General features: G+C 34.9%; 1 protein-coding gene across 1 annotated transcript; it reads left to right on the top strand.

Annotated features, from left to right (window-relative positions):
• Positions 1–319: 319 nt before the first annotated feature.
• SLC30A9 (solute carrier family 30 (zinc transporter), member 9) lies at positions 320–26533 on the top strand (the record flags this gene model as incomplete). Its single annotated transcript, XM_009709615.1, has 15 exons — positions 320–416; positions 1813–1905; positions 2298–2380; positions 3785–3843; positions 4605–4672; positions 7836–7938; positions 11279–11334; positions 12635–12770; positions 13176–13215; positions 13665–13736; positions 14200–14307; positions 15586–15751; positions 21271–21400; positions 23906–24019; positions 25544–26533. Coding segments are annotated over 15 exons (1370 nt in total), but the record flags the coding sequence as incomplete, so codon positions are not given.

The following is a 26533-nucleotide window of genomic DNA, read 5'->3' as shown; positions in this document are numbered from 1 at the left end:
AACCAAACACCATCTCTGACAGCAAAGCTGGAGAAGTAGCTGACAGTGGCAGTTAAGTGTGTGGGATATTTGAAAGCCCCGAACTACAACTTAGCAAGTAGCATTTTTGAAGGTAAATCATTCTACTCTTACTCATTTCCACAAGGAATATCATTCCTTTCTCTTCACTGTAAGTTTTCTGTCTTGCTGACGAGCATTTTTTTTCAGATCTCCACTTTGCAGTGGCATGGTGTGACAATGGATTGAATTATCTTTTGAAGTTTTTGCTGTCATCTCCATGACTGACTTAACTTGTTTATGTATTTCTGTTTTTAAGTGAAAGCAGTTCTTAAAAAAAGAGAGTATGGACCAAAATACACACAGAATAACTTCATCACTGGAGTCAGAGCAATAAATGAGTTTTGTCTTAAATCCAGGTATGATGGGTTTGCGTTGAAATTTAATTTGCGAATGTTTGTTCGTGTGTGCCTCAAAAGTAATTGTGATTGTAGAGTGATTTTGCACAGCAACTCTTTCTAAATGCTTTTGTGGTATACATAATAAGTGGCTGAAGTTAGTTCTTGTTACGTAGTGTTACAGTGGATTAGGAACTTGCACTTAGTCTGCGTGTTTCCATAGTTACTTCTTAAACTAATTTATTTGTACTTACATGACCATAAATCTATTTGGGGGGAGTCCACCTCTAGAGCAGCTAGTTATAGGCAGGAATCACAAATAGCTCTTGTTTCAGTGTTTTTGGGTCACAGTGGTTTGAGGTGAAGATCTCTAAAAGATCACTGGAAACTTCATGTTATGTGAGGTCTGTAATTTGGAATAAAATATAATCTGGCTAATTGTAACCTAACTGGTTACTTGATTCATATTTACTGCCTTTTACTATGTGCTATGCCTGCCAGCAGGTCTTACTGAGTATCGCTATAGTTGAGGTGTCTGTCAGATTTCATGCATGTTATGTGAGTGAACCATATTAAATCTAAAGGCTTAGCAGCTTTGTTTATAACTTTTTATGCTGTCAGTGTTCCTCCACAGTTTTTACATATAGTGCATGTCACCAGACTTGGTCTTTGCTGAAAATCCAGTGACAAATTATGCTTAGTCCTCTGCTGTGTTTTTATCATAACTGGCTTGTTGTGCAGAGAAATAACTAGCTAAAGTTTTGCTGGGTTGACCAAAATGGAGTAGAAAAAAAAAAAAAAAAAAAAAAAAAAGAAAAAAGGACTAGATAATTGGTTGGGCTAAAAAAAAAAAAAGACAACAAAACAACACAGAACAAAACAGTCCATGATGCTTCTCAATGTGGATGCCCTAATGTGTAGCTCAGCACAAGAAATTTATCTGTTCCCCCAAGTGGCTTTGTTATCTCCAACCTTTTGCAGCTTGTGCTGGGTGTGTAGGCTTTGAGGTTAAATTTCTTAACTTTTCATGTCATGTGACTTCTGATTTCCATTTAGAGATGTTAAGCCATGAACTCTGTTGTTAGTACTTGTGCATGTTAACAATTACATGCTAATCATTCACTGGATGTTTTATTATTCAATGTTTTATTACTTTGTCTTCCATGTATAGTATTTCATAGTGTGAGGACATGATTTGGACTTCTGAGTGTGGAAAACACAGTGATTTTCAATAGCGTCCTAGAGATCACTTGCTTCATGTTGCGTATCTGTTCTATTTGGCCCAAGTAAACAAATTCATTTTTTTTGTACTGCAAATTAATAATATCAAAATTGTGGAAGATCATCCAGACATAAATGTAAAATTAGAATAATATGAACTTTCTCTTGCACTAAACTGTTTGTCTGCTTTCTTTAGTGATTTAGACCAGCTGAGGAAAATTAAACGACGAAGCCCCCATGATGACACTGAGACTTTCACTGTGTACCTGAGATCAGATGTAGAGGCAAAGTAAGAACATTTTTATGAAGGAAGATGTTTGGATCACTTAAAATGGATTATAAAAGAGAGAGAGAAAAAAAAAACTTTTAGAAGTCAGGTTTACAATGTGAAAGGGCAATAATGTTTTCCATTTTCTATCTGAATACATTTTATATCCTCATTATTGTAATAATTACATGGTATATATAAAAGTGGAGGGTATGTTTCATGTGTCCAAAGATTAAGTGCTTGTCCTCAGCCCCCTCTTGCCCAGCTTTTTATTCTGTAAGGTAGTCTGCATGGCTTCTTATCAGAAAGAAAGATGTGATGTTCTGCTTTTAGGAAAGGCATTTGTAATGTAGTCAGACTGAGAAGAAGTTGCATAAATAGAACCATTGTTAAGTTACTTTTACTCTATGCAGGTCTCTTGAAGTTTGGGGTAGTCCAGAGGCTCTTGCTAGAGAAAGAAAACGACGTAAAGAGGCAGAGATCAAGTACAGAGAAAGTGAGTATAGTGTTTTCAAATACCTTCAAATGAAAGCAACAAAGTATGATTGTTAGAAATCCACTAGATGGTGTGTTATTTCAGTGAGAACATACAAATTTGGAATTGACAATTGCCGATAACGTTTTATAGTAATGTGTTACTCTAACACTGCTACCTATGCAGATATAGTCTGTTACTATCTTACAGTTTATCATCTATGTGATATAACAAGAATATATGTTCCATTGAGATCTATAGTCATACTTTGTTTTTTGAGGGGCTTTCAATTTTTAGATTATAACTAACACCTTCAATGATTTGGGATTTTTTTATTGAGAATTTTGAAAAGACTTAAAACCAATCCAGGTCTTTATACCATGCCATTAGTCACTTATTTTTCCTCTGAAATGAATGCAACTTACCTTTTGTACTTCAGAAGGGAGGGAACCACTCCCAAATCATCTTGTTGCTTAAAATTATTGTAGTCATCCTTGCTGGTATTATCAATAACAGATACAGTCCAGTAAGTAGTTTGTAATGGATTTTGATCTGTCTGGTCAGTTAAAATGTCAGGAGAGGCAATATTACTTTGAGGTACTTGTTCCAAGTATGTGCCTTAAAGTGGGAGGTATTTTCACTTTTTTTTTTTTGAAACAGTTGTGCCACTGGAAGACCCTCCTAGTAAAAAGGCTAGAGCTGCAGGCACTTGCTAAGATGCCTATAAGTGTTTGTACTGAGATCGCTGTCAGTAGCTTCAAAATTCTTAGTGACCAGCAGAATAATTCTTGGACATAATCATAAAAATGAGATTTAAAAAAATACTACTCAGTCATAATAGCATACTGAAACATTGTATACTTTAAGTGGTAACTCACCTTTTTTTTTTTTTACAGACTATCCTTGTACTCCACTGACTGTTTTAATCTATTTAAATTATTGTGTACAATGTATTTTGTATAACTTTGTAGGGGAGACTCTAGCAGTAGAGCTTCTAAATACTGTAGAATACCAATGTTTATTTTGAAGTTACTGAACATCATTAGTGGATAGAAAAATACTGATGTTAAGAGACTTGCTTTGAAACATCCTTCCGCCTCTCTTTTGTGGTTAAGGGGCGAGAGACAGGCAGTAGAACGCCTGGATTTAGTGCAGTGTATTTTGAATTTTTCCCTCTGTGTATCATCCTTTGTTGGTAGAAATGGCAACGATGTATAGGATCATAACAGATTGTATTTGGCATTTTGCATGAGTGGTATAACAATGTGTGTTTCTAATTAACAATACAAGGAGAGGAGATTTTCACAAAGAAAGGTAGACCATATAGCTCTCACTAGAAGTTGTCTGCTGCATAAAAAAGTAGACTTCAATTCCTGAAACTACTGGTTACTAGTATCTATTCATGATAACACTTTTGTATTGCAGATCTGTTTAGAAACCAAAGGCTGTTGAGGGAATACAGGGAGTTCTTTGGAAATACTAAGGTAAGAGATGTTTTAAAGTTTTGGGCTAGAAAAATGCCACGAGATGTACTATGACACCTTTTGAAGGAAGAAATTGTGAAACGGTTGCATAAGCTTAACTATCTGAATATTATTGGAAGAGTTATTTGCACTGTGTTATACCAAGTCTCTCTCTGGTTGTAACATAGTAGTAAATGTTATGATGCCAGTTTAAATGGGTTCCTACATGGCAGTGTAATCCACAAGTAAGACTTTTTTTTTAAAATCAATTACTGCCTTATTAACAAAATTGCAGCTGTATTTGTGATTTCATGTGTAACCTATAAACAAGTATAGTAAATATATTGTTAATTTAAAAACAATGAAACAGGTTTTTTAGGTGGGAAACCCCCCCCCCAAACTAACATTGCTCTGTGCCCTAGTGGCCCATCCTCTTTGTTTAAGCAGACCCATTCCCTGGATCCAGGTGCTCTGCTATGGTAGAGTGATTTTTCTTAATCTTCTTCTGCACAGCTGGCTCCTGTCTTTATAGTTGCAGTGGCACCTGCTGGAGGCTTTGTTGGTGGTTTGTCATTTTTATAGCCAGCCATGTAGAAATGTGTAGGACCCAACTGCAGTTTGGGTGAGCATTCAGTAGTAGATTAGTAGACTTCGAGGACTGTAAGTTCACTTTTGCAACACAGGGCAATGCAAAGTTTTTATTTAATAGTTTGTGTGGTAGATCCTTCATGAGATCAAGATTTGGTTATTTTATTTTAATAATCTCTTATTTCTTTATGTAGCCACGCTCCAGTGCAGCAGCTATGTTTTTCAAGGGACCAGGAAAGGTGGTAATGGTAGCTATTTGCATGTAAGTTTAAAAAAATAAATGTTTTGTTGATGCAAGTATAAAACAATTTATTTTTATTATCCTGAAGATAAGAACAGTCTGTGTGTTCAAGCTAAAGATACCGGTGTCTTGGTAACTGAATTTAATAGATTTGTTTATTCATTGTTGATTGGAGAGAGTTTAGGTAAATACATTCATCAATATATAGAGATCAGGGGTAGAATATATCTCTGATCATGGAAAAGCAAATTTTTTGAAGTCGATCAGACTAAACAGCTTATTAAAGTAAAAACTAAAATTTTGAAGGATGTGGAGAGGCAGGCATTTAAAGTTTTCCTTTTTCTTTGCTCATTCTTGAGAGGAAGATTTTCCTATGTTTTAAACAATCTTCCGTATAACCACTTTTAAAGCAAATGAACACAGGGACTATCTGGCATGAAATACACAGAAGTGTGTTAGGTTTCTCTCAGGAAATGGTAGCTAAAATTTACTTGCTGTAAAACCTGTGAATTTTTAAAATAAATTTGATTTTATGAAATGTATTTATTTGCTAAGACAATATTGATAGTGTGGATAGAATTGCTAGTATGGATGTTTCTAATGGAATTAAAAAAAAAAAAAAAAAAGAAAAAGAAGGGGGGGAGATGTATGGTCACTTCCACCTCCTTCACTTTCTTACAATGATCTAGAGAAAAGAAACCTTTCCTCCTGCTTTGTAAACAGGGCATTACTATAAACATTGCACTCTCTTCATGTCATAAGTGCCTTTTGGATGATTAAGTACTTTTATAGATGAAGGCTTGGCAGCCAGGCCAGCAGAAGTTTGTAGGCCTGGTTGTATTGCTCAGTCATCTTTTTGTGGAGCTTTTTTAGAAGTTAAAGGATCTCGTAGCCCTCAAATACCTGATGACTTTTCAGAGACTTAATTCAAGGCCACTGTCAGTGCTCCTTTGTTTGTGGCCCTGATCTTCTTGACATCAGCATGATTTTTAATGGCTGCTGGTTTTGGGTCAAGAAAGGCCAATCTGTCTTAACTTCTCCAGTTGGAATGATTTGGTAGGCTTTTCACAAGCTTCAGGCTTCCCCAGTGAAGATGAAATGTGATTCAATCAAAAGCAGAGTTCTTCTTTACGGATCCACATGTGAGGGTATAGACCAGCTGCACTGGCACACTGTGTTGTTAATAGAATTCTGTGTGTGAGGAAAAACTTTGAAGCTCTGTTAGAGAAATAAAGAAAGGTAATGTGCTTTTTATCAAAAAGGGAATGATCTATTATTAGTAAAACATTCTTCAGAGTCTGGCATTGTTGAAGTGATTTCATTGTCATACTAATGCTTTAGCTTCTGAACAACACAAAGTTTGCACCGTATATAATATTTTTAAAAAAATACTAATGGCCAAGGACGCTAGTAATGTTACTCCTTCTTTGGAAACAGATATGATGAAATGTGTTTAGTTCTCAAATCTAGAGCCTAAATAGAAGACTTCTTCTGTAGATTCATAATGGATCTGAAATTTTTTATCAAATCTAGTCAGACAGGAAACACCAAATAGCCTTAATGGCTCTGTAGACTTACTATTTTTTTTTGTAATTATTTCCCATGTAGCACTCTTCGTCTTTCTATCCTATGTCTCCAACTTACTGGACATGATTAGCAGATTGATTTTGCTAGGCCTGACATTCGAAAATCTTAGTGTGGCTTGTTTTTAGATTTCTAGCATGTCAAATCCCCCCACAAATTCGGAATTTGTAGGAATGAAATAAAATACCAGCTGAGTACCTTTCATGTCATCAGAACAGGTGGGGGCCCCACAACTGAATTATACCTTCAGATAAGCTGTCAACTCCATTAATACAACGTTGAGAAGAGCAATACAAAAGACAAGAGACTGTGCTCATGAATCCCACTGTAATTTGTTTCATTTTCTTTCTGTGCTAAGGATGCACTATGCTGTGAGTTGGAAGAATTTGTAATTAACACAGGGAGTTGAAATTATGGTTTAGTGTTACAATTAGCCTTCCTTTCTTCTTGGGTTATCCACTAACGTATGCTTTTTTTTTTTTACTTCCCACCTATAAATTATGGTGATGCTTCACCATCTCATGAGGTAATGAGACTAAATTAAAAATTGTAAAGCGCGTTCAGGTCCTTAAACATAAGGACGTATAGAAAACAGTGCTACCTCTTCCTTGGAGAAGTGAATGTACTGTCACAGAAATTCTTTAAGCATGACCTTGGAAATGAATGTTGTTTAATCAACTATATAATTTAGTGTATGGCAAAGGGCTGGGCTTGTGCTTCCTCTAGCTTAAATATAGTTTCTTGACATGTGGTTGTTCAAAAATGCAGCCACCAGATATTGTTATTACTTACTTATAACATTTAATTTCATTTAAAAATTGCCAATAAGCTAAACTCAAATACATTAAAAAAGATAGAGGAGAATGTAATAATCCTCCAGTCTGATTTTCTTTGCAATATGATTGTAACAATTAACCAACTGACTCTAATGGGTGTTTGAAGTGAGAATGTAGACTTGGATTTTAGTGCTGATAGTTAGCTTTCCCTATACAACATAACAGAATGCTTACTCCAGTGAGCTCGTAACGTAAAAAGACTTGACTAGTCACACTGGACATCTTCATGGAAAAGTTTCATAAATAATTTTTACAGCATAATCTAATGACAGCCTTGTCTTCCTGTCTGTTGTCTTATGTTCATATCCTACTGGGAATTGCCCAAGCTGAGACTGAAGTGGGAAACCTTGCACTCCAGCATTAGGAGGGGATGTATAGGAGGCTAAGGATTGAAGAAAGATAGAAGGAAAGCGTTAAGGCTTATATTCTCCCACTGGTAGGCAATTACTTGTCCTGAGTAGTGAATGTGATGGTGGTTTTCAGGAAGTGTAACTTGTTCAGGACTGCTTAGAAGTTAACCATTTTTGAAAAATAAACTGTATATCTTTACATATCAAGTTTAGCTGAAAGGGCTTTTTAACAGTAATCATGCAGAAAATCTGTATGCCTTATCTGCCTGTACAGGTCTCTAGTGTTTAAACTGGTATTTGGTTTCACCACTTGCTGGCAGGTATGCATGATTATACAGCACTTGTGGTTTTGCTGGAAATACGAAGACCGAATATTCTGATGTTCTTTAGCTTATTTCTTCTCTTTGTTTTCAGAAATGGGTTGAATTTTTTCTTTAAGCTACTTGCTTGGGTTTACACGGGTTCTGCAAGTATGTTTTCAGAAGCCATACATTCTTTAGCAGACACATGTAACCAGGTGAGTAGTTTTTCCATTCTGCTTGAGTTAGCACTTGTAATAATTTTTCAGGAATAAAGGCAGATACTTACAGTAGTTGTATTACACTTGAAAGCAATAATTCAGTCTACTAGTGTTTGCCTATACTATCTAAATAGTAAACACCAGAGAAATGAAAACAGTATTTTATTTAGGAGGACTGGAGTGCATAGCAAAATTATTTGGTTTTATTTACAAAGTTTGCTCATAGATAACATCAGTATTGTAGAGAAACCTAGAAATTCCAAGTTTATTAGCCAAAACTCTTATTAAAAATGACTCTCAGATTCTGCTGTGGTCTATGTTTACAGTGCTCTTCCTGTTCAATACCTGTGATGGTTTTTGTACTGTTTTGTATGGTTTACATGCTTCCTAGAATTAATAGTAATATATTCTAGGAGGAAAAAAGCTAGTACTTAATCTATTGACTATTTAAATAATTTTGAGGCAGAACAGTCTTAAAGGTGTTTTTTAAATAAAGTTTCATCTGGGAGAGGGTGTTTTTGTGTTTTACTTTATTATTAAATAGTTTTTGGTTTCAGTCATTGAGATTACAATACCTGCCCAGAGTGTGACAAGTTCTGTGTGCATGCAGTGGGAGCAAGATGTACTCTTTTCTCTTTGTGTGTGTAGTATACATGTATATTTTTTAGCTTCCTAGAGACAAAAGTGAATCTCACTTGCAAAGTAGTATTATTGTTATATACAGATTTTTATCAACTGTAGGTGGATGAATTTCTGACAAAATATGCCTTCACATTACTTCAGAAATACTGTTGAAGCCAGAGCTTTCTGCTGTTCCTCAATCTGTGTGCAAAGCTGTTGTTACTCTCTTGCAAATTTACTTGCCGAAACTAGTGGTTTCTAGAGGTTTATCTAGCTGCTCTTTTTTTTTATACTGATGCCAGTAATTTGGTGGAGGGTTTGTAAGCTAACAGTAAGTTAACTGACCTAGTCTAGAAGCTTTAAATGCAGAAGGAATCTAGAGTCACGTGTAATTAGAAATAAAATCTATTTGAATAGTGTTTGGACTGATATTTGTGCTAATACTATTTGTAGTACATCCACATTATTTCAAACCGCCTGCCCCAATTACTTCTGTTCTTCTTTTCTAAACTATTGTTTTTTCATGTAATTGATTGTTCCGTACTTCGGTTGCAATTTATTTGCCCTATAACTGTCAAGTTGAAAGTGCACCAAAAAAGGTTAAACAGGTTATAATAGTAGTCAAATATACAAACATTAGGAAATAGGTCCCAGGACAGGCTTAATTTTGTGTATATCACAACGCATGTGCATAATGTCACCAGGCTTATCTTTACGAAGCAGTGTCAGAACAAAAACTCAGTCATTTGGGTTATGTGTTCGTTCCTCTCTGCATTGCTCCCTGCCCCTCCTGGACAAGAGTGATGTATCGGTCATCTTAAAGTAATATTGAGTGCCTGTCCAGATAGTAAAAAAATTAAAATCGAGTGGTTTTAAATTTGTATTAATGTAAGAATGAGACAAGTCAGAATGTAGATTCTGTAGTTTTTTTAGAAATTAGTTGAAAGAATGGAGTTGTAAGCAGAACTATACTCAGCTACTTCATGGATCATAAGCAGGACTTGAAACTAAGGGGATGTACAAAGTATATCTCTTTATTTTGGTTAAATGTTAACTTGAAATACTTCTGTCAGTTATTGTAATAGAATGACAGACCTTGTTGCTTAGTCGTCTCTTGGTAGAATTACGATGAGAATTTGAGCGTCTCGATTTCTTTTTCTATTCCTAGACTGCCTTAGCAGCCTCACAGCACGGGCAGCCACGTAACCTGGCACATCTACTTTGATAGGTGGCGTGGCAGACTCTGAGCTGGGCGTGTAATATTAGTGTGCAGGGATAAAATTAATCTGTGGATTTTTTTCCCCCACTATTTTCTTTAGTATGCTTCAGGCATACCTTACGAGACCTTGAAATTTCCTTTTCTCCCAGTGTAGAGAGAATCTTTCTTGTTGCAGTTTTGATATAGCAGGGCGTTGGAAACAAAGTATTTAAAGATGAGATGCTGAAACGCTCCTGCAGCTCAAGCAAGAGGAGTCCTTGCAAAGCTTGTGACTCATGTAAAATGCAACAGTCTTGTGCTCCTCCAAATGTGAGGAACGTATGGAACCTTAGAGAATATTTAATATTTTAAGGATTTAAACATAATTTTGGCTACCTTTTTGCTTCAGTTGTACCTAGAATACTTCTCTGTCCAGAAAGACTGAGTTGAGGATTCACATTTTGTTTGCTATTTTTTTGTAAATGGTTTTATGCAACCTTTCAGCTGTTCCAGCTGTAAAGTGAGGATAGGGGTGCTACTAACTCAGGTGGTAATACTTAAAGAAATTTATTGAGAGGCAGCCTTAAAGTGTGTGATTTTCATTTGACCAAGTCTGTCAATTTTATAGGTGAACCAAGTTTCACAGTGATATTAACTACCACTTATATGTGGAAGAGCTATTCTGGTTTTTAAATGTGAAAGTTAAATGTTCCACTGGAAATGCATTTTTTTTTTTTTCTCAAATATTTGAGTATGTGGTTTTGGGAAAAACACAGGAGAAACCTTGCTGTCTCAAAGCAGCTTGCTGCTGCGAAGACTGAAGTGTCTAAATTTTAATACTTGTTATTACGTTGCAGTAATTCATAATCTTAAAACAAAACACATGCTTTGCAAAATTGAGGTCTAGATTTATAACTTACTGCATCAGTAGTTTATTACATGCCTAATTAAATATATTCCAAATAGACCATTGAGATAGCAAGAGGTTTTTATTTCTTCCTTCAAAATAATTTTTTTCTTTTGTTTGGAGAATACGAAGTTCACTACTGAAAGAAACCGCAGTGTAAAATTACTGCTTTAAATGTAGTATGCCATCACCAAAATATCTGTATAATTTCTCAAGAGGAATTTATTTAAATAGCTTTGTTCCCTGAACAACTTCGTTCCTTCACGTTGAAGCAGATCAACAATGCTTGTGTTTGCATGTAATGTTCGCTTTTGGTTGTAACCCTAAAATTATAACAGTGTTTATATATATATACACACACACACTATAGAATTACCTCTATATTATATATAGAGGTATAATAGGTTTTGGGGGGTGGTAGATTTAGATGACAGATTTTGAGGATTATATTCCAGCTCTAATAAAATATCAGCAACAAAACATATGTGCAGATCAGCAAATTGCATCTGCCTTTATCTTTCAAGTTCAGCTGATAGAGAATGTTTCTGATTTCTGCCCCCCTGCCCCACCTTTCTTTTTTAACAAAGATTTTTTCCTTTTGTCCTAAATAGGCATTGCTAGCTTTGGGCATCAGTCAGTCTGCAAGGACACCTGACCCTAGTCATCCGTAAGCTTTTTGAGTAAATAATGATTTTGGTAATTACATATAGGAGTAAGATCAGTTCTTGTTTGTGCACCACCTTGTTATTTTTAATCTGCTGTTCATATAATTTCTGAAATGCATTGTTTCTGATTTTACAATAGATAAAATAAGAGATTTCTTCCACACTGCAGGAGTTGTAGCTTCAGTGGCTTCATGCATGTTATATTTCATGATTTTTTTTTTTTGTGGTATGCTTTTTGATGTGTATTATTTTAATTAACGTTATTTCTTCAAGTTATTCTGAGCTCTTCTACTTCTTCCAATGGATAGATTTACTTTGTCTTTAAACACTGTTCATGTGAATAACAAGGTTTTTTTAAAAATATCCTATTTTCAACAAAATGCTTTTCTGCAAGGCAGCTGCTTTAAGCTACTCTCTGTTTTTATCTGAGTAATAGGGGTATTACTGTTAAGTTCTTACAGCTTCACGGAAGTTAGAAGCTGTCTTCTCCATGATATTTTCTTGGTGTTAACCTGCTTTACACTTGACGTATTTGGGCAAGTCATTCACACTGTAAGCAGTAGTTCAAAATATGTCTAATTTACAGAATTAGTTAAGCTTTTCTTCATTAAGAGCATCAGGTAATTTGAAAAATATTTTAATCTTAAATTTGTCTTTGTTGTATCTCCTTCCCCCTCTCACTTTTTTCCCTTCTTCCTCGATACAGTCTTTTGAACGATTGGTTTTTAAATGTTGCTAAAGAAATGTAGTGTTTGTAGTAACAGTTAATACCAAAAAAAGGAATAAAGGTACATGTTTAGTATTGCTGTTCCCAATGCTCTTAAAAACTGCAAGCATTGAGTGTCTGCACTTAGCTGAACTACTTAAAGATGTCACAAATTTTATTCCATTTAAATTAGCATTATAAAATATGTAGACTGGCTGCCTGTAAGGCTAGAGTTTTTGTTTAGAAGTAGCATTTCAATAAAATGTAAAAGTGACATGAATGTTGGTTTTTTTTTTTTACTGTAGTAAAATCCTCAGTTTGCACAAGAGCTAATACAGCTATGTAAATAGCTCATTTAAAAATGATTTAGAAAAATATCTATGCTTGATGTCCTTGCATGTGCTAGATACTGTTTTCCAGGCGGCTTTTTTTTTTTTCCTTGCGTTACATTGGATTTAGCAACTGTGTCTTAAATAGATGCCTAGTCATATGATGATAATTTAAGACATGTAAAAATTAATGGAAAAAACTTGTAGATATGTTTGCAGAGATTTAGAATCTTATTTTCCTAAATCACTTTTTTTGTTTTCATCCAGGTATGGTTTCACAAACATGCGCTATATTGCCTCTCTCATTAGTGGAGTGGGCATTTTCATGATGGGTGCGGGACTTTCTTGGTATCATGGGATCATAGGTTTACTGCATCCTCATCCTATAGAATCTCTTCTCTGGGTAAGCTAATCTTGTTTGATGTTGTATCTTACACTGGTGACTTAGTAGAAAGTAATGGCACAGTCTGAAATTCACTTCCTGAGTCAGTTTAAATCCCAACATGATTAACTAAAACCATCCTTAATGAGAATGTGTTTTAAGGAAAAAACGTGTTTAACTATAGCTGATCTTAGAGCAAAAAGGAACTGTTCTTTAAACGTTGCATCTTCCCTTCATACCTCCCAAGAGATCCTCCTGTCCTATTTTGTAATGTGTTGCATAATTCAAATATTGTTGGTTGCCTTCTGTTTAGGGACAGCGACAGGGCACAGTGGGTAATGAGGTTCTGGAATGCTGCAATCTGTGGTGAAGTGATCTGTACAAATATGCTTATAACTTAATAATTGAGACTTTTTTTTCATACAGGCATACTGCATTTTAGCAGGGTCATTGGTATCTGAAGGAGGTATGCAGTTTTGAAAACTATTTCTATTTAAGTAATTGTAATCTCTAAGAGTAGAATGTGAGTAATTACAGTAATAATTGTCCTTGCTTTACACAGTAAAGTTTTGAGCTCTGTTGCAAATACTTGTGTTGTAAACAAACAAAAAAAAGAAGTGGGAAATTTTTTTTTTCTTATCTGTGTATATAATGAGAAGTTGAAGAACACATTTGGAAAGTTTACATAGTTTATTACCAAAAAGGCATTCTATCAGGGAATATAACTGTTCTGACTAGTATGGGAGAGACATGTGGAAAAGAAAGTAACTTTATGTTTTGTCATTATTCAAAGTATCAATAATCAGAGCTTTCTTGATGATCTGTTGCTATGATATAAAGTTCCCTCTTTTTCAAAATGGAAACAAGTCTTTTTACCTCTAACTATTTTCAGCAACTACTTTGGTGTTGTTTCAGCTACCCTTCTTGTTGCTATAAATGAAATTCGCAGGAGTGCTCGAGCCAAGGGGCTGTCATTTTATCAATATGGTATGTGTTGTTATAGCAATAAGGTATGTGGTTATTTAAAACAATCTATTTTACCAGTATTTGCATAATGATAGAAACAATTTTGTCTGTTTTCCCTTTCTCCTTGCTTTATTGATCTGTTTTCTATTTTATAACAAATACATTTTACAAATCAGGTGAAAACCTGTTGATTTAAGTGACACTACTTAGATACTTTTACTAAACTACTTGCATTTTTCAGGATAAATGCCCCTTTAAATTTTTCAGACTTTTTGGAGAAGGTTCCATAATTAGCACAGGGCTTGTTCTGTGTATTTATGAATGCTTTCAGAAGTGCGTGCATATGCAAAAACTCAGTTTAAACCTATATACTTACAGAAATTTTTCTTTTAAGTTGCTGGTGTTAGTATAGTTTAACTACTGTGCGTAATGTAGTAAAGCTAAGCTTTCCAAAGCAATGTAATTTTTTGTGTTGTATACACAGTCGTGCAGAGTCGTGATCCAAGTACAAATGTGGTGTTACTGGAGGATGCTGCAGCAGTTCTGAGTGTGGCCGTAGCTGCTACCTGTATGGGTCTGACTTCTTTAACAGGTAAAATTCTGCCTCAAACTGAGGCAAGCAAGATGTGAATTTCCTCTTATGCATGATATGAACACAGAGCATTTAGTTTATATTGGCTAACTTAAATACCTCTCTACTCTTTTTCTGATACTTGTACTGTGTAAGCTTCTGGAGGTTTATACTGTTCTCTGATCTGATTTCTAGTAGTTTGAGTTGAAAATATTTAAAATAAAAAGTTTGGTGTTTTTCAGATGTCTACTATTGATGGGGTTAAGCTTGAAAGAGTGCATGCAGATGGGTCTTCCTTTTGAGCTATTTTGTCATACAAGCTAAAGTATTTTTTACTAAAGATATATTTATTGTATTGTCAGTTATGTAAACAGTTTTGTGCAATGGTGGGATTACGTAATTCGGGTTTTGTTATTCTGTGGTGTGCAGCTCCATGTGCGTGTGGGGAGGATTTAAGGGAGCAGTTCTTTCCTTCCTTTTGATGCGTAGTGGTATTAGCGTTATCTTCAGATTACAATAGCTGCTCCTGAACAGTGTGGCGAACCTAACTCACGCAGGTAGGATGATCTGTGTGGCAACTGGTTTAAAGTCTATCTTTGCTGCACAGTTAAGTTTTCTAAAGAGGGAGGATTATTTATTTGTCCCTTTTTAAGTATTGGCTTTGGCTTTCTAATTGTTTAAAAAAAACCCAAACAGTAATTTTTGTTTCCTTGTGGCTTCTGATGCAAGTTTCATTCTTTTATATAGAAGTCAAGTTTTTATTCCATTTCTAGTTTCCTTCATAAAATTAAAAATGCGTTGCTATTTCTACAAATCTGACTATGAATGAATACGTGGTTAAAACTTATTATGTAAGTACTGTATTCCAGAAATGGTTAATACTTGCAAGTTTTTGAGTCACTGATAAAAGAACACAGACTTTTGTGCTATTACCTGTGTTTAGGTGTAGACAATTTTCTATTAAAGTTAAATCTGTACACAGAAATGCAAATAGCGGGACTAATGAGTAAACTCTTGTCAGCAGGAGACAATAGTGGCTGAGGGACTAGAGGGATGTGAGACTTTTATCTTAAGATAACTTATTTTCTTCCAGCTTCATCTTGTTCCTCATTAGGAAAGAATTGCCAGTGCGTTAAGAAAAAACAAACAAAACCCCCCAAAAAAACCCAAAAAATCCCACCAAAAAGCAAAACCCAAAAAACCTCCCCCGGCCCCCGTACTCTTTTTCAGTGTGAAATCTGAGTTACCTGGTATGTTTTAGAAATGCTCTGTGAAACTAATTTGACATGTCTTGTTTAGGAAACCCTTATTATGACAGTGTGGGGTCTCTAGGTGTTGGAACTTTGTTAGGAACTGTGTCCGCATTTCTAATCTACACTAACACTGAAGCCCTGCTGGGACGATCCATTCAACCTGAACAACTGCAGCGACTCACCGAGTTACTGGAAAGTGATCCTGTAGTAAGGTAAGATCTTTACAGCTCAGTATCTACTAAGAACAACAAAAAGCAAGAAAATAACATTTCGAAAAAATAGTTCAGGCACTTTAAATGAGAGAAACCTGGTGAGATTCATTATTTTTAGGGTGAATTCTTCTGTATTGAGATTTTAGAATCTTAATTATTACTAAATATTTCTGTGCTAAAAATTTCAGTGAGTACTTGTACCTCTCAGATGTTCCACAGCTGAAATAAAATTGCAAGTATGTTCTAACAGTTCCATTAATTGCAGGAGTTGACAATGACTTAATGAGAAAGCCATCACAAACTTAAAACTATTTTCAAATGCATGAAATACAAGGACTTAAATGATACTGTAATGTTACTTTTATAGCTTATTAGCACTTTAAATATTTAAATTCTGTTACTGTTAATATTCAGTGTCTGGAATTCTGTAGCAGTTGGCAGTGAAGTGCTGCAGTAGTATTAAGATGTAATAGATTTTGAATGTTAGATGCTTACAGAATGAACTCAATGCTAATTTCTCTTTCTTTGGAAATCTGCAATTTGTAGTGAAATAAACTTACAGTTTGTTGTGACTCTGAAGTCTTGTTTAAATGCTTTTTAAAGAGCTATTTTAGCTTTAACCCTATTAACCTTGATTTAGAAGCAAAACCGTTTTTGTCTTCTTAATCTTTATGCAGGAATATATTTCTGTGTAAATCAGCTGGAATATTTTACTGTTTTTTTTGTTTGTAGTTATTACTGAGCTCTGAAGGGAAAAAACCCAAGCCCATTAGTTAACACCAGAATACTTGAAAGAAACTAAGTGCTGCATTGTCTCAGTTGCAAGCAACAGGTCTGAATGACATGCCCTTCACTCCAGAAGCTAAACAAGATTCCTCTTTTGGAATAGAATCATATTAGTTACGAACATATGAAAATCCTAAACTCTGTAGTATTTGTGGTAGCCCTGGATTAGTCTGAATGGTAGAGCATATGTCAACAGTGCTTTGTTAGAGTAGGTGAGTTCGCATGGTTATTTGTACACAATTTCTGTAGTTCTTTTTTCCAAAGTGCACAGGTGGCTTTTGCTTGTCTCAGACTGGAATTATAAAATTTCTCCTATCCTAATCACGATTTTATATTGAATTCCATTTTGTAGATGACTGTAACTTCTCAACAGAGCAGACTTAGTTCATCTCCTTCTTGCTGTAGACTTTTTTTTTTTAAAACAAGAAGTAACTTAATTTTAAAAAAGCAGGAAGAATAAAAACAGTGAAGACTTGATAAGAAACTGCATGTTTCTTATAAGGTTAGAAGCTGAAACACGTTTAGATACTTCTCATAACACTGTTCACAAGACCTTCTGTATGCACTTTGTCTTGAGTGATCTCTTTTTTAGATCCATTATATTATCCACTTTGATTTCTTTTAGTGCACACTTTGTCTTTGACCAAGTTCTTGTAACAAGTCTAATATCTTGAACTTTGTTAACTTATGTCTTCTAATAAGACGCCTGGTCTTGATCTCAGAATTCTCTGAGATGTAAATGTATATTACCCTTGCTTGTAAATAGGCATAATTTGGGGGAAAAGCTACTCTAATTTTTTTCTTATTCCAACCTTTGGTTAGTTAAGTTTTTTGTTCGTTTGTTTTCAACTTTTTCCTCTGATATGACGAGGTCTCATGGCACGCATTTCTTTAAAAGGCTGCTTGTACATTTTCAGCAACATCTCTTTGGGCTTATAGAAGTTTCAACATTTTCTTGAACGTTCAGTGTCTCCCACTTTCTTAAATGGAGCTGTGTAGAAGTATGACCTACTCTTATGTGTGTGTGTGGTGTGTGTGTGGTTTTTTTTTTTTCCCGACACCAAATGTAAAAGAGAAAGCTCCTGAGTGCTAGTCTGCTTCTAAAACTGTGACTAATATTTGCTCTTTTTATTTCAGTCTTTCAGGATTTTCAACTATCAAACTGTATCTGAATTCTCAATGCAGATCTTTTTGCAGTTGCTGCTTCCCAGAACAGTCCTCCCTTGTTCTTTCAGGGAGGGTTTGCAATCTTTATTTTCAGATGTATTCTGCCATATATGAAGAGGATATATTAGGGACCCATTTAGTATTCATCGGAAGGTATTTTAGGTCCAAATTGACCAAAGGATCTGGAGGCTCTGATTTCTGCTCCCTGCTGCCCGAGTCAGCACCAGCACCACTTAACTTACTATTCCTGCAGTAGCTTGCCTGAACATCATGTTCTGCTGCTAATTATGAAGTATTTGATTTATCAGACAATACTAACTGCTGTACTACTAAAATAAATAATCTCGGTGTTGCTGATGGTTTTTTTTTTTCAGCTAAATCTTGATTTCTTCCTTCCCCCCCCCCCCCGGGTTCTTTGACAAGACCTACATTCCTGAAGACCTTAATGACTGGTATTAATGCTCTTAATATAGTTTTGCTCACCTTTTTCACTATTTTTCCTTGAGTTGTCAGGTGACTTTGTCTTTAGTTAAATGGATTGCCTCATTTACTGTTCTTAAATTTTGGCACAGTGTTGTTAATCTACTCTTTTTTTTAATTCTCATCAGTATTGCAGGATGAAAAATTAATTGACATTCACAGTTATTCTTAGCTCTTTTTAGTGTTGAATGCAAGTTATGGAGCCTGGTGAATTAGTAGCATTTTTTTTCTTTTTAAATATCCAGTATGCTTCTCTGCGACTAATAGGGAAATGCTTTGTTGTACTAATATATTGTTATGCTTTTTTTTAGATGAAGAAAACAATGATTATTGCGTATTTCTCCCTGTTCTGTGTCATCAGTAACAATTTTACCATTTCCATCTAGTAGCAGGCTCGTTTCCAGGTTATCCTTTGGTTTTGCTATACTTAAAAAATACTGATTTGTGTAACACACAATGCCTTGTTTTATGCTTTTCCTATCAGTTTGATGGACTTGATAATTTTTTTTTTAGGCTCATGGCTGTTTATTTCCCCTTTCTTTTAATTTTGCTTGGTAATTTCTAGTTGTGGCCCTTATTTCATTTGTGATCCTGAATGGGCTTTCAGAGTTATTTTGAACTGGAAAATGATTTGATTTTATTTTTTGCTATACAAACATTCCATTCTTAACTCTTATTCACACTTTAGGTGCCTAAATCTTTCTTGTGTTCAGCTTAACTGAAATGTAGGAGATCAGGCTTTCAGAACTGTGAAATAAAATATATGGTGTGGTACAGACTGTCCCGATTCTGTTCTTACGGGATGTAATCGTGGATCCCTAGGCATAAACTATTCTTAGTGACAGTTTCATCTTTAATTTTTACTTCATTGTAACAGATATGGGGCAATTGTGCTGCTGTTGTGCTGGAAAATCTGTCATTGTGGTTTGAAGGAAAAAAAAGTATTACAACTGATGGCTCAAACCCAGTAATTTGATGTCCTCTGATGAATTTATCTTTAATGTGAAGCTTGCTCTTTTCCCTGGTTTGAATTGATGGTGTCTACTAGCTGTCCAGAAGCTTCCATAAGCAAGCTTTGTAGCTTAAGTTTTAGCATACACATTTGTATTTTTGAATTATTAGTGATTTTTCTCCTCCTGACTGTCTGTCTTATCTTTCCTGGACAGACTATAAGCAGTGAGGTACACTTTTTTTTTTCCTTCACGTTTGCAGAATATGCATCATTCCACTGAATTTTATCAGGTTACTGCTTAATGAGAATCTCAAATATCTCTTGTTATCTTCTTGCTTAGCTCTGATAGGCACTTGATGTATCTTCAACATTTTTGAATCACATGGATTCAGATTCTCTTCACTAACCCTCACTGAACCACATCCATTATCTTAAATACCCTCTTGTATGAGGAGGTGGTTTGATGCCAGTTAGGTTACTCCAGTTAATACTGTTTTGATTTGGTAGCTTCCCACAGAATATCTGTATAAATTCGATTGGAGCTGGAGATTCTTTATTGCTACCAGTAAGCTGATAGTTCATTTAATATGCTTAAATGTTTACTAAGATGTATTTTTTGGTGTTTCTATATTTAGTTCATGTTCTGTTTCTTTTTTAATGTGCTTACCCCTCCTCCCCCCTGAGTATTACAAGTAACATTCCATAAACATTTCCTGTGAGTGTTCATCTTAAATTTCTGCCTCCTGTTCTTTGTTAGCTGTTCACTCTAGCAGGCTACTTCCTGCACCGCCTGTGAAGTTAGTTCTGATTTGCAAACATTCAGATGAGAAGAAACATTTCTTGTTGGGAAGAGTAAATTTGCTTAAGACAAAGGGCATGCTAAACTTAAAGATGCTGTGAAATTGCACAATTTAGTAAAATGAATGGGAAAAAAAAGCGTAGTACTTTCATCAAGTGAGCTTTATTTCTGAATCTAAATTTTGTAATAGAATTTTAAAAAATTATCAAGATTGCATTTTTTGTTAATAAAACCAGAGTCTTTGGAATATCTTATAGTTGACCTCAGATACTTGTTTTGCTTTGGAAATGCCAGAAGAAAGTATTTAAAAAATGTGAAGCTTCTTCATGTTTTATGTCCCATATTTTAGTCTCCACTTTTTTTTCTGGTCTTGATGGTAGAATGTGGAAACTTACTGTGCAGTGGCAATTTTAAATTCTACTTGGCTTTACAGATAAACTAAGTTTGTGTTCATCTAATTAGAAAAAAGCTAAGAGTATTTTATTTTATGATTTTATTTTATATTTATTCTACTTTGAAATGCACCATAATATGTCTAGGTCCCGAGTTTGCTTCATATCTTATTACCCCTGAAAAATAGAGAGCTTTTTGTTTATTACCTATATTCACACATCACGGAATTTATCTAACAAACTAAAACAAAACTATGCTATAGAAAAACAGTTTTCAAAGGACCAAAATATAAACATATTGCAACATTCATATTCTGGTGTCTGTTAGGAACCTTTAAATAAATATCCATTTCCAGCATTTACAGATGCTGATCGATAATTCAGTACAATAAAACACAAACACAATATCCATAACAAAGTGTAGTTATCTAGGAAAGGACACTTCTATAGTTGCAATGTCTGCTTTCAGTTACGGACAATAGTGTTGTTCCTTACATCAGAATTGAGGGTACTTAAAGATCGTTACATAGTGTCATGTATATGGATATGCACAAAAACTTTTGTGCAGTAGCAAATAAGTTGAACTTAAAAGTTTAACTCGGAATAGTGAAGTTCTCACTTTCTACTGTGGGATGGGGCTTTTTAATACTATTAATCTAGTCCTAAATCCGCGATGCTTCTTGTAGTCTGTCTTTTATTGCAGCGAGCTGTTTATAGATGTGTTAGTGTAGCAGATACCTGTGGAAGTGATATAACCAGTTAAATATAAATCAGTATTTAATGGAAGTGTATGATGGCAAAGTGAGGATATGTTAGTCAAAGACAGTGGCTTTTTAAAATTACGAGATCATTTTACTGGGATGATATTGTTAACATCAAGTCAAATTAGCTAGTTGTTTGTTTTATGTTGTTCTACATTTTCTTTAAAAATTATGTGTTTCAGAGCAATTCATGATGTTAAAGCCACAGACATGGGAATGAGCAAAGTGAGATTCAAGGCAGAAGTAGACTTTGATGGACGGGTTGTTACTCGTTCTTACCTGGAAAAACAAGACATTGAACAGCTGCTACAAGTATGTTTAAAAAAAATGATTTTGTAACCTCCAATATTTGATATTTACTTTCCAATTTCAAGTATGTCTAAACCCAAGATTTTTCAAGTAGATGAGGTATATTCCATCCACTTCTTCATTTTGAAGGATTGCAGATGTTTTTACTTTGTGTTAGTGTGTTAAATACCTGTACACAGAGTCATATTACGTGCCGTTGAGATAGAGCCACTTCTGGGCTGAGTAGGGCCTGGGTAGGAGGACAGGTTTTTTTGGGGTGTTTGTTTTGTTTGTTGTTTTTTTCTCATTTTCTGTTAGAAAATACAGATTTGTCCAGCATAATTTTGATGAGAACATAATTCTTCCAGTAAATTTTTATTGAATTACGAGATCTCTGGTTAAAACTGGAAGCCTGTCACCTGAGAATAAGCATTTGTTTTGGCAGAGCCACTTGTCTTGGGTGCTGAAGATGCAGTGTTACGGTTTAGATCCTGCCATTCAGACTAGGCTTGAATATGGATTGCTTGCATCACATGACTTAGCATTTTCACAGTGTTTAACAATTAACCACCCTTAAGTAAGTGTCTGTCTCTGATTTTTTTGTTGTTCAGAGTAGCTTTTCTTAATCTCTCTCTTCAATATAGAAATGCAAAACTCCCTTAAGCTGGATCCTGCATAGTAAAGCTATGAAGTAAAGAATAATTTATCTAAATTACAAGGAGAGTTTTAATTGGTCAAAATGTTTTGCTTGCTTACCCATTTTCACCAGTAACTTGGTTATGTACATTTGCTTGCATACCTACAAGATTTCTTTTTTTGCTACCCTTTCAAAATGAAAAGTAGATGTCAGATGTCTGCATTTTACATCAGTCTGTTAAATATGACTTAGAAGTTACCTAAGTTTACATTTAAATTACTGCAATTTTTTTAAACCATTAGTCAGTGTCCCAGTTTTTAAAAAGTTCTGCCCTTTAAAGTAAAAATAAGAATGTATGTATATTATATATTTAGTGCAATAAGCGATCTGTTCATGTATTGGATTTCAATTTAATACATTTTTCGAAAGGAAGAGTGCTATCAGCTTTGTACAACTGAGGCACTGCAGGTTTGTTTGCTTTTATATTACCAGATCTCAGTTGCTTTGCTGTTGCAGCTGTTTAGTGTGCTACTTTTGTTTTTGAAGGCTTTGTTAGCTTTTGTTCTTTACTCACTATTCCCTTTGGCAGTTGCATACAACCTTCACTGGTTCTTCCAACTAGTATTGTTGGGAAAGTTCTTCCTGATTGTTTCTAGGTTGGCAATTGTTTCTTGCACAGGTCATTGTAGTTTCATGTAGTAACCTCGTGTCAGCTATAAAACCATTGCTGAAGGATAGCCACTTTCAGCAAGGCTCAGCCACCCAAAGTCAAGGGCAGACATAGTACTTGCTTTTTGATCTATAGTTTTTCAAGTAACTAGCTCATTCAGTTAGCATTGCTATCAACATTACTCTTTCTAAAGTTGTGAAATATTTGTTGAAATGTTGTCATTCAGATTAATTTCATTTCTTTTTCTTGTTAGACTTGTCATGATCATAGTCATAGGTTATAGTGGTTGGGATATCTTGTAAGCTCACTCAATTACATTATTCCTCTTCAGTTTTAGAGTAATAGCGGGGGATGGAGAAATTGATGTTGTGTTGTAGTTGTATACACAAGAAGAATTAGCTATTCAGTAATTACTCTGTCTGTTAGCAATAACCTATTTGTTCGAAACATACTGCAGCTGTATTGCCTAAACTATGGCTGAGATACTACAGGGCAAATGGCTTGTGCCCAGGTGGTGTGAGACCTCTGAGGAAAGCTCATGACAATGCTGTAATTACTTGCTTTGGTGCTTCTGATGTCTGTGTTTTTTTGGAGGGAGGAGCATAGCATCCTGTCTTCCTTAACCTCATTCCTTCAGGCTCATGTACTATGGGTCTGCTAGTCTGAATTCCTATCAACTATCTTCGAGTTTTTTGATGTTATGGAGGAGCCATATTTACAGCAGCATTCATAATAATCCTTGTGGATTTTCAGATGATTTGGTAATGTGATGCCCGGAGTAAGCAATGTAATGGAATAACAAGAATGTATGAAAATGGGGAAGGCATACATAGGGGTACCCTGTTCTGCTTTGCTGTGAGCAAGGGATACCACAGAAACTTCTAGAAAATGAATGAAATTCTCTAAATTTACTTGGAAAATAAAGAAGGAAATCCATTACAGATAGAAGGTTTTATATCAAGTTCAGGTGTAATGGTAAGCTAGCTGTTTTCGTTGAATAGATGTTACTCTTCTGTGTCTTTGAGACATAAGAACAGATGACATTTTAAAGGAAATGGCAAAAGCTGAAAGATGTTTGGTTTTTTTTTTGTTTGGTGTGTCCTCCCCATCCCCCCCACCCCCCCCACCCCGCTCCATTTAAAATAAGCCATGACCTTCTGTAGTGTTACTCCTTTCCTTTCTGTCTCCTCCTCTCAACCTCTTGAATTTGATTTCTTCCTAGGAAATTCAACAAGTGAAAACTCTTGAAGAATTAGAAGCCTTCATGCTTAAGCATGGTGAGAATATAATTGACACACTGGGAGCAGAAGTAGACAGACTTGAGAAGGACCTAAAGGTAAAATTTAGCTGCTTAGACGGGGAGTGCTTATTCTCTGATATATTTTAAACAATATCACTGCATCTACTTTTTGGGATTTTGTTTGTAAATATGGGAGAGGGGAATAGGTTGATAATCCTAATGCAAATTTTCTTGCTATAGTATCATTAACTAAGTTCTAGCCAGCAGCAAAACCTTATTTTGGCATTGATCTGTTTGTTTTGTATTTCATTCAGTTTTATACCACTGTAGAACAATATTTTTGTGAAATGAGACCAAATTGTGTCTTTGTTACTGTATTCTCAGAATGTCACGTTATTTACAGGCTGTTGAATTCTGTTCTGGTTGTAAAGAAGTAAATTTCAGTTTTTGTTTTAAATCTGGTACTTAGCATTGTATCAAATATTATCAGCATATGATGAGGACTTTACTCAACATTTTTGCTCTTGTTGAAGCAGTACAGTGTTCACTTTTATAAGCCTGTCATAACTTTCTTACTACTTTTTTTTTTCATTCTGTGATTTAAATATCCTTTGGTTGATGCAACAAAGGATTGTTTCCATTTTAAATGTTATAATTATATTGTGGCTGCTAATCTTACCTTTTCTGACATGAATATAGAACTAGAAACATACTGACTGCCAGACAAATACAGTCCTATCGTGACTGCGTTTTCCAGTCATGAGACACTGCTCAAGAGCGTGTCTGTCCTTGCTTTATTATATTTGATAAATATTCTAGTTTTAGTTTCTGTCCCTAGAGTGGTGCTGTTTAAAAATAAAAATATTATTTTTGAGTTTAATTGCACCAGCAGATCCAGTTCTTCATGGTTTTTGAGGATTAGGATCATGACTAATTATTTTATAAACATGAATACTGTTTTTTGGTATAGGCAGGGATTTCAGTGATAGTGTTGCTGTTCAATATGCTTTCCTAAATATGCTAGTCAGATTCACATGCTGGATGACTTTGAAGTTGGTGACTTTCAGTAAACCTCTCATGGATTGTACAATCCATGTAATGATGATAACATATTTCTACAATATCAGAATATGCATATTCCTTAACAGAAACAGTATTTTGAATCTTTGTAAATAGCTTCAATGGCATAGAACAAATTATTTCAGCCATCTTATCCATTATTCAGGAAAGTATCTGTTAGAACTTTCTTAAAGTGAGAGAGATACATATGTTTATTTGGACAGTTTTATATAAAAATAACTGCCCTTTTAAAATCAAAGAGAGCTGCTTCATAGTTTATAAAGCATAAGAACTAATTTATTTGTGATGTTGAAAAGTATTTGTCAAATAAAAAGATGACTTAGCCTTCAAAAATTGCTTATTGTATGGGCAATGTTTGTTGAAGCTATTCCTCGTTTTAACATAGTCCCTGTGTTAAAATATTCCCTATGTTACCAGAAAAGCGGATTTGTTATCCAGTTGCCAGCACCATACTAGAACAACATTATTTGTATCCATGTGCAGAAATGTGTTTGAATATTTTTAATAAAAATGTATTTTTTAAATTTTATTTTGTTTCAGCAACGAAATCCTGATGTTCGTCATGTGGATTTGGAGATACTATAGACTTGGCAGAAGAAATCTTTAGGTTGCTACCATTTTGGAAAGAAGTTACGTAAAGGGCTGAAAAGCTTCTGAAATTGCAGTGACCTCAGCATCATACCTCGCTTACTTTTGCTGTAGGCTTCCTGGACTGTTAGCACTGCTTCTGTTTCTGGAAGAGCGCTAGACTCGCAGACAAAAATTTCCATGGCAAAATCGATTTAAAAAAGCTACTTGACTTAAATTCCACTGAAGAATCTGTCAAAGTATATTTACTGCAATTCAGAACTTAAGACTTGAGGTTTAGTTAGGCAAATATAGCTGCCTGAAAATATACAACAGACTTAGTTTTTCCGTTTGTGTCCCTTTGCAGTCAGTTTGCACTTCTTTAGTTTCTTTCAAGATATCATTAAAGGTTCTTGGGAGATATTAAGACTAGCTAGGAAGAGTTTGTTCCAGTGGAACCTGCCAACCTTAAACTAATTGTAATATTTCAACTGTGTGATTGTTTCACAGTTTTTATTTTCTATGAGATAAATTCTTTCAAAGAGGCGCTGGCCTTCTCTCAAGTATCATGACCTGGAAACCTGCTTTTTGCCACTGTTGTGATTACCAACCGCACTTCAGAAAAATAAGGCTTTTCTCCTCAGTGAAGTCAGCTGTGTGTGATTAGCCAGAGTATGTTAAGTTACTGTGAAGAAATTACTGTGTAGAGATTTCAGTGAACTTCCTCTGTTTAAATTTTGTTCTTTTTTTTTTCCTACTCTGACACTTGTTCTCTTATTGTAAGTATCTTCAGATGTAATCTGGGAGATACTTATGGTAATGCTTATTAAAAGTTACCTGGTATTTTTTGCTTTTTATACTTTTAATAGGCTGTATTGCCAGATAGAGCCTTTGCTAGAAGGTGTAAGAGAGGTAGTTGGAAGTGACAATAGTAAAAAATGTATTGAATTATTTATAATTAAA

Source organism: Cariama cristata, unplaced genomic scaffold (assembly GCF_000690535.1).
Source record: "Cariama cristata isolate BGI_N322 unplaced genomic scaffold, ASM69053v1 scaffold32611, whole genome shotgun sequence".
Taxonomy (NCBI): Eukaryota; Metazoa; Chordata; class Aves; order Cariamiformes; family Cariamidae; genus Cariama; species Cariama cristata.
This window is presented reverse-complemented; position numbering and strand designations above follow the sequence as displayed.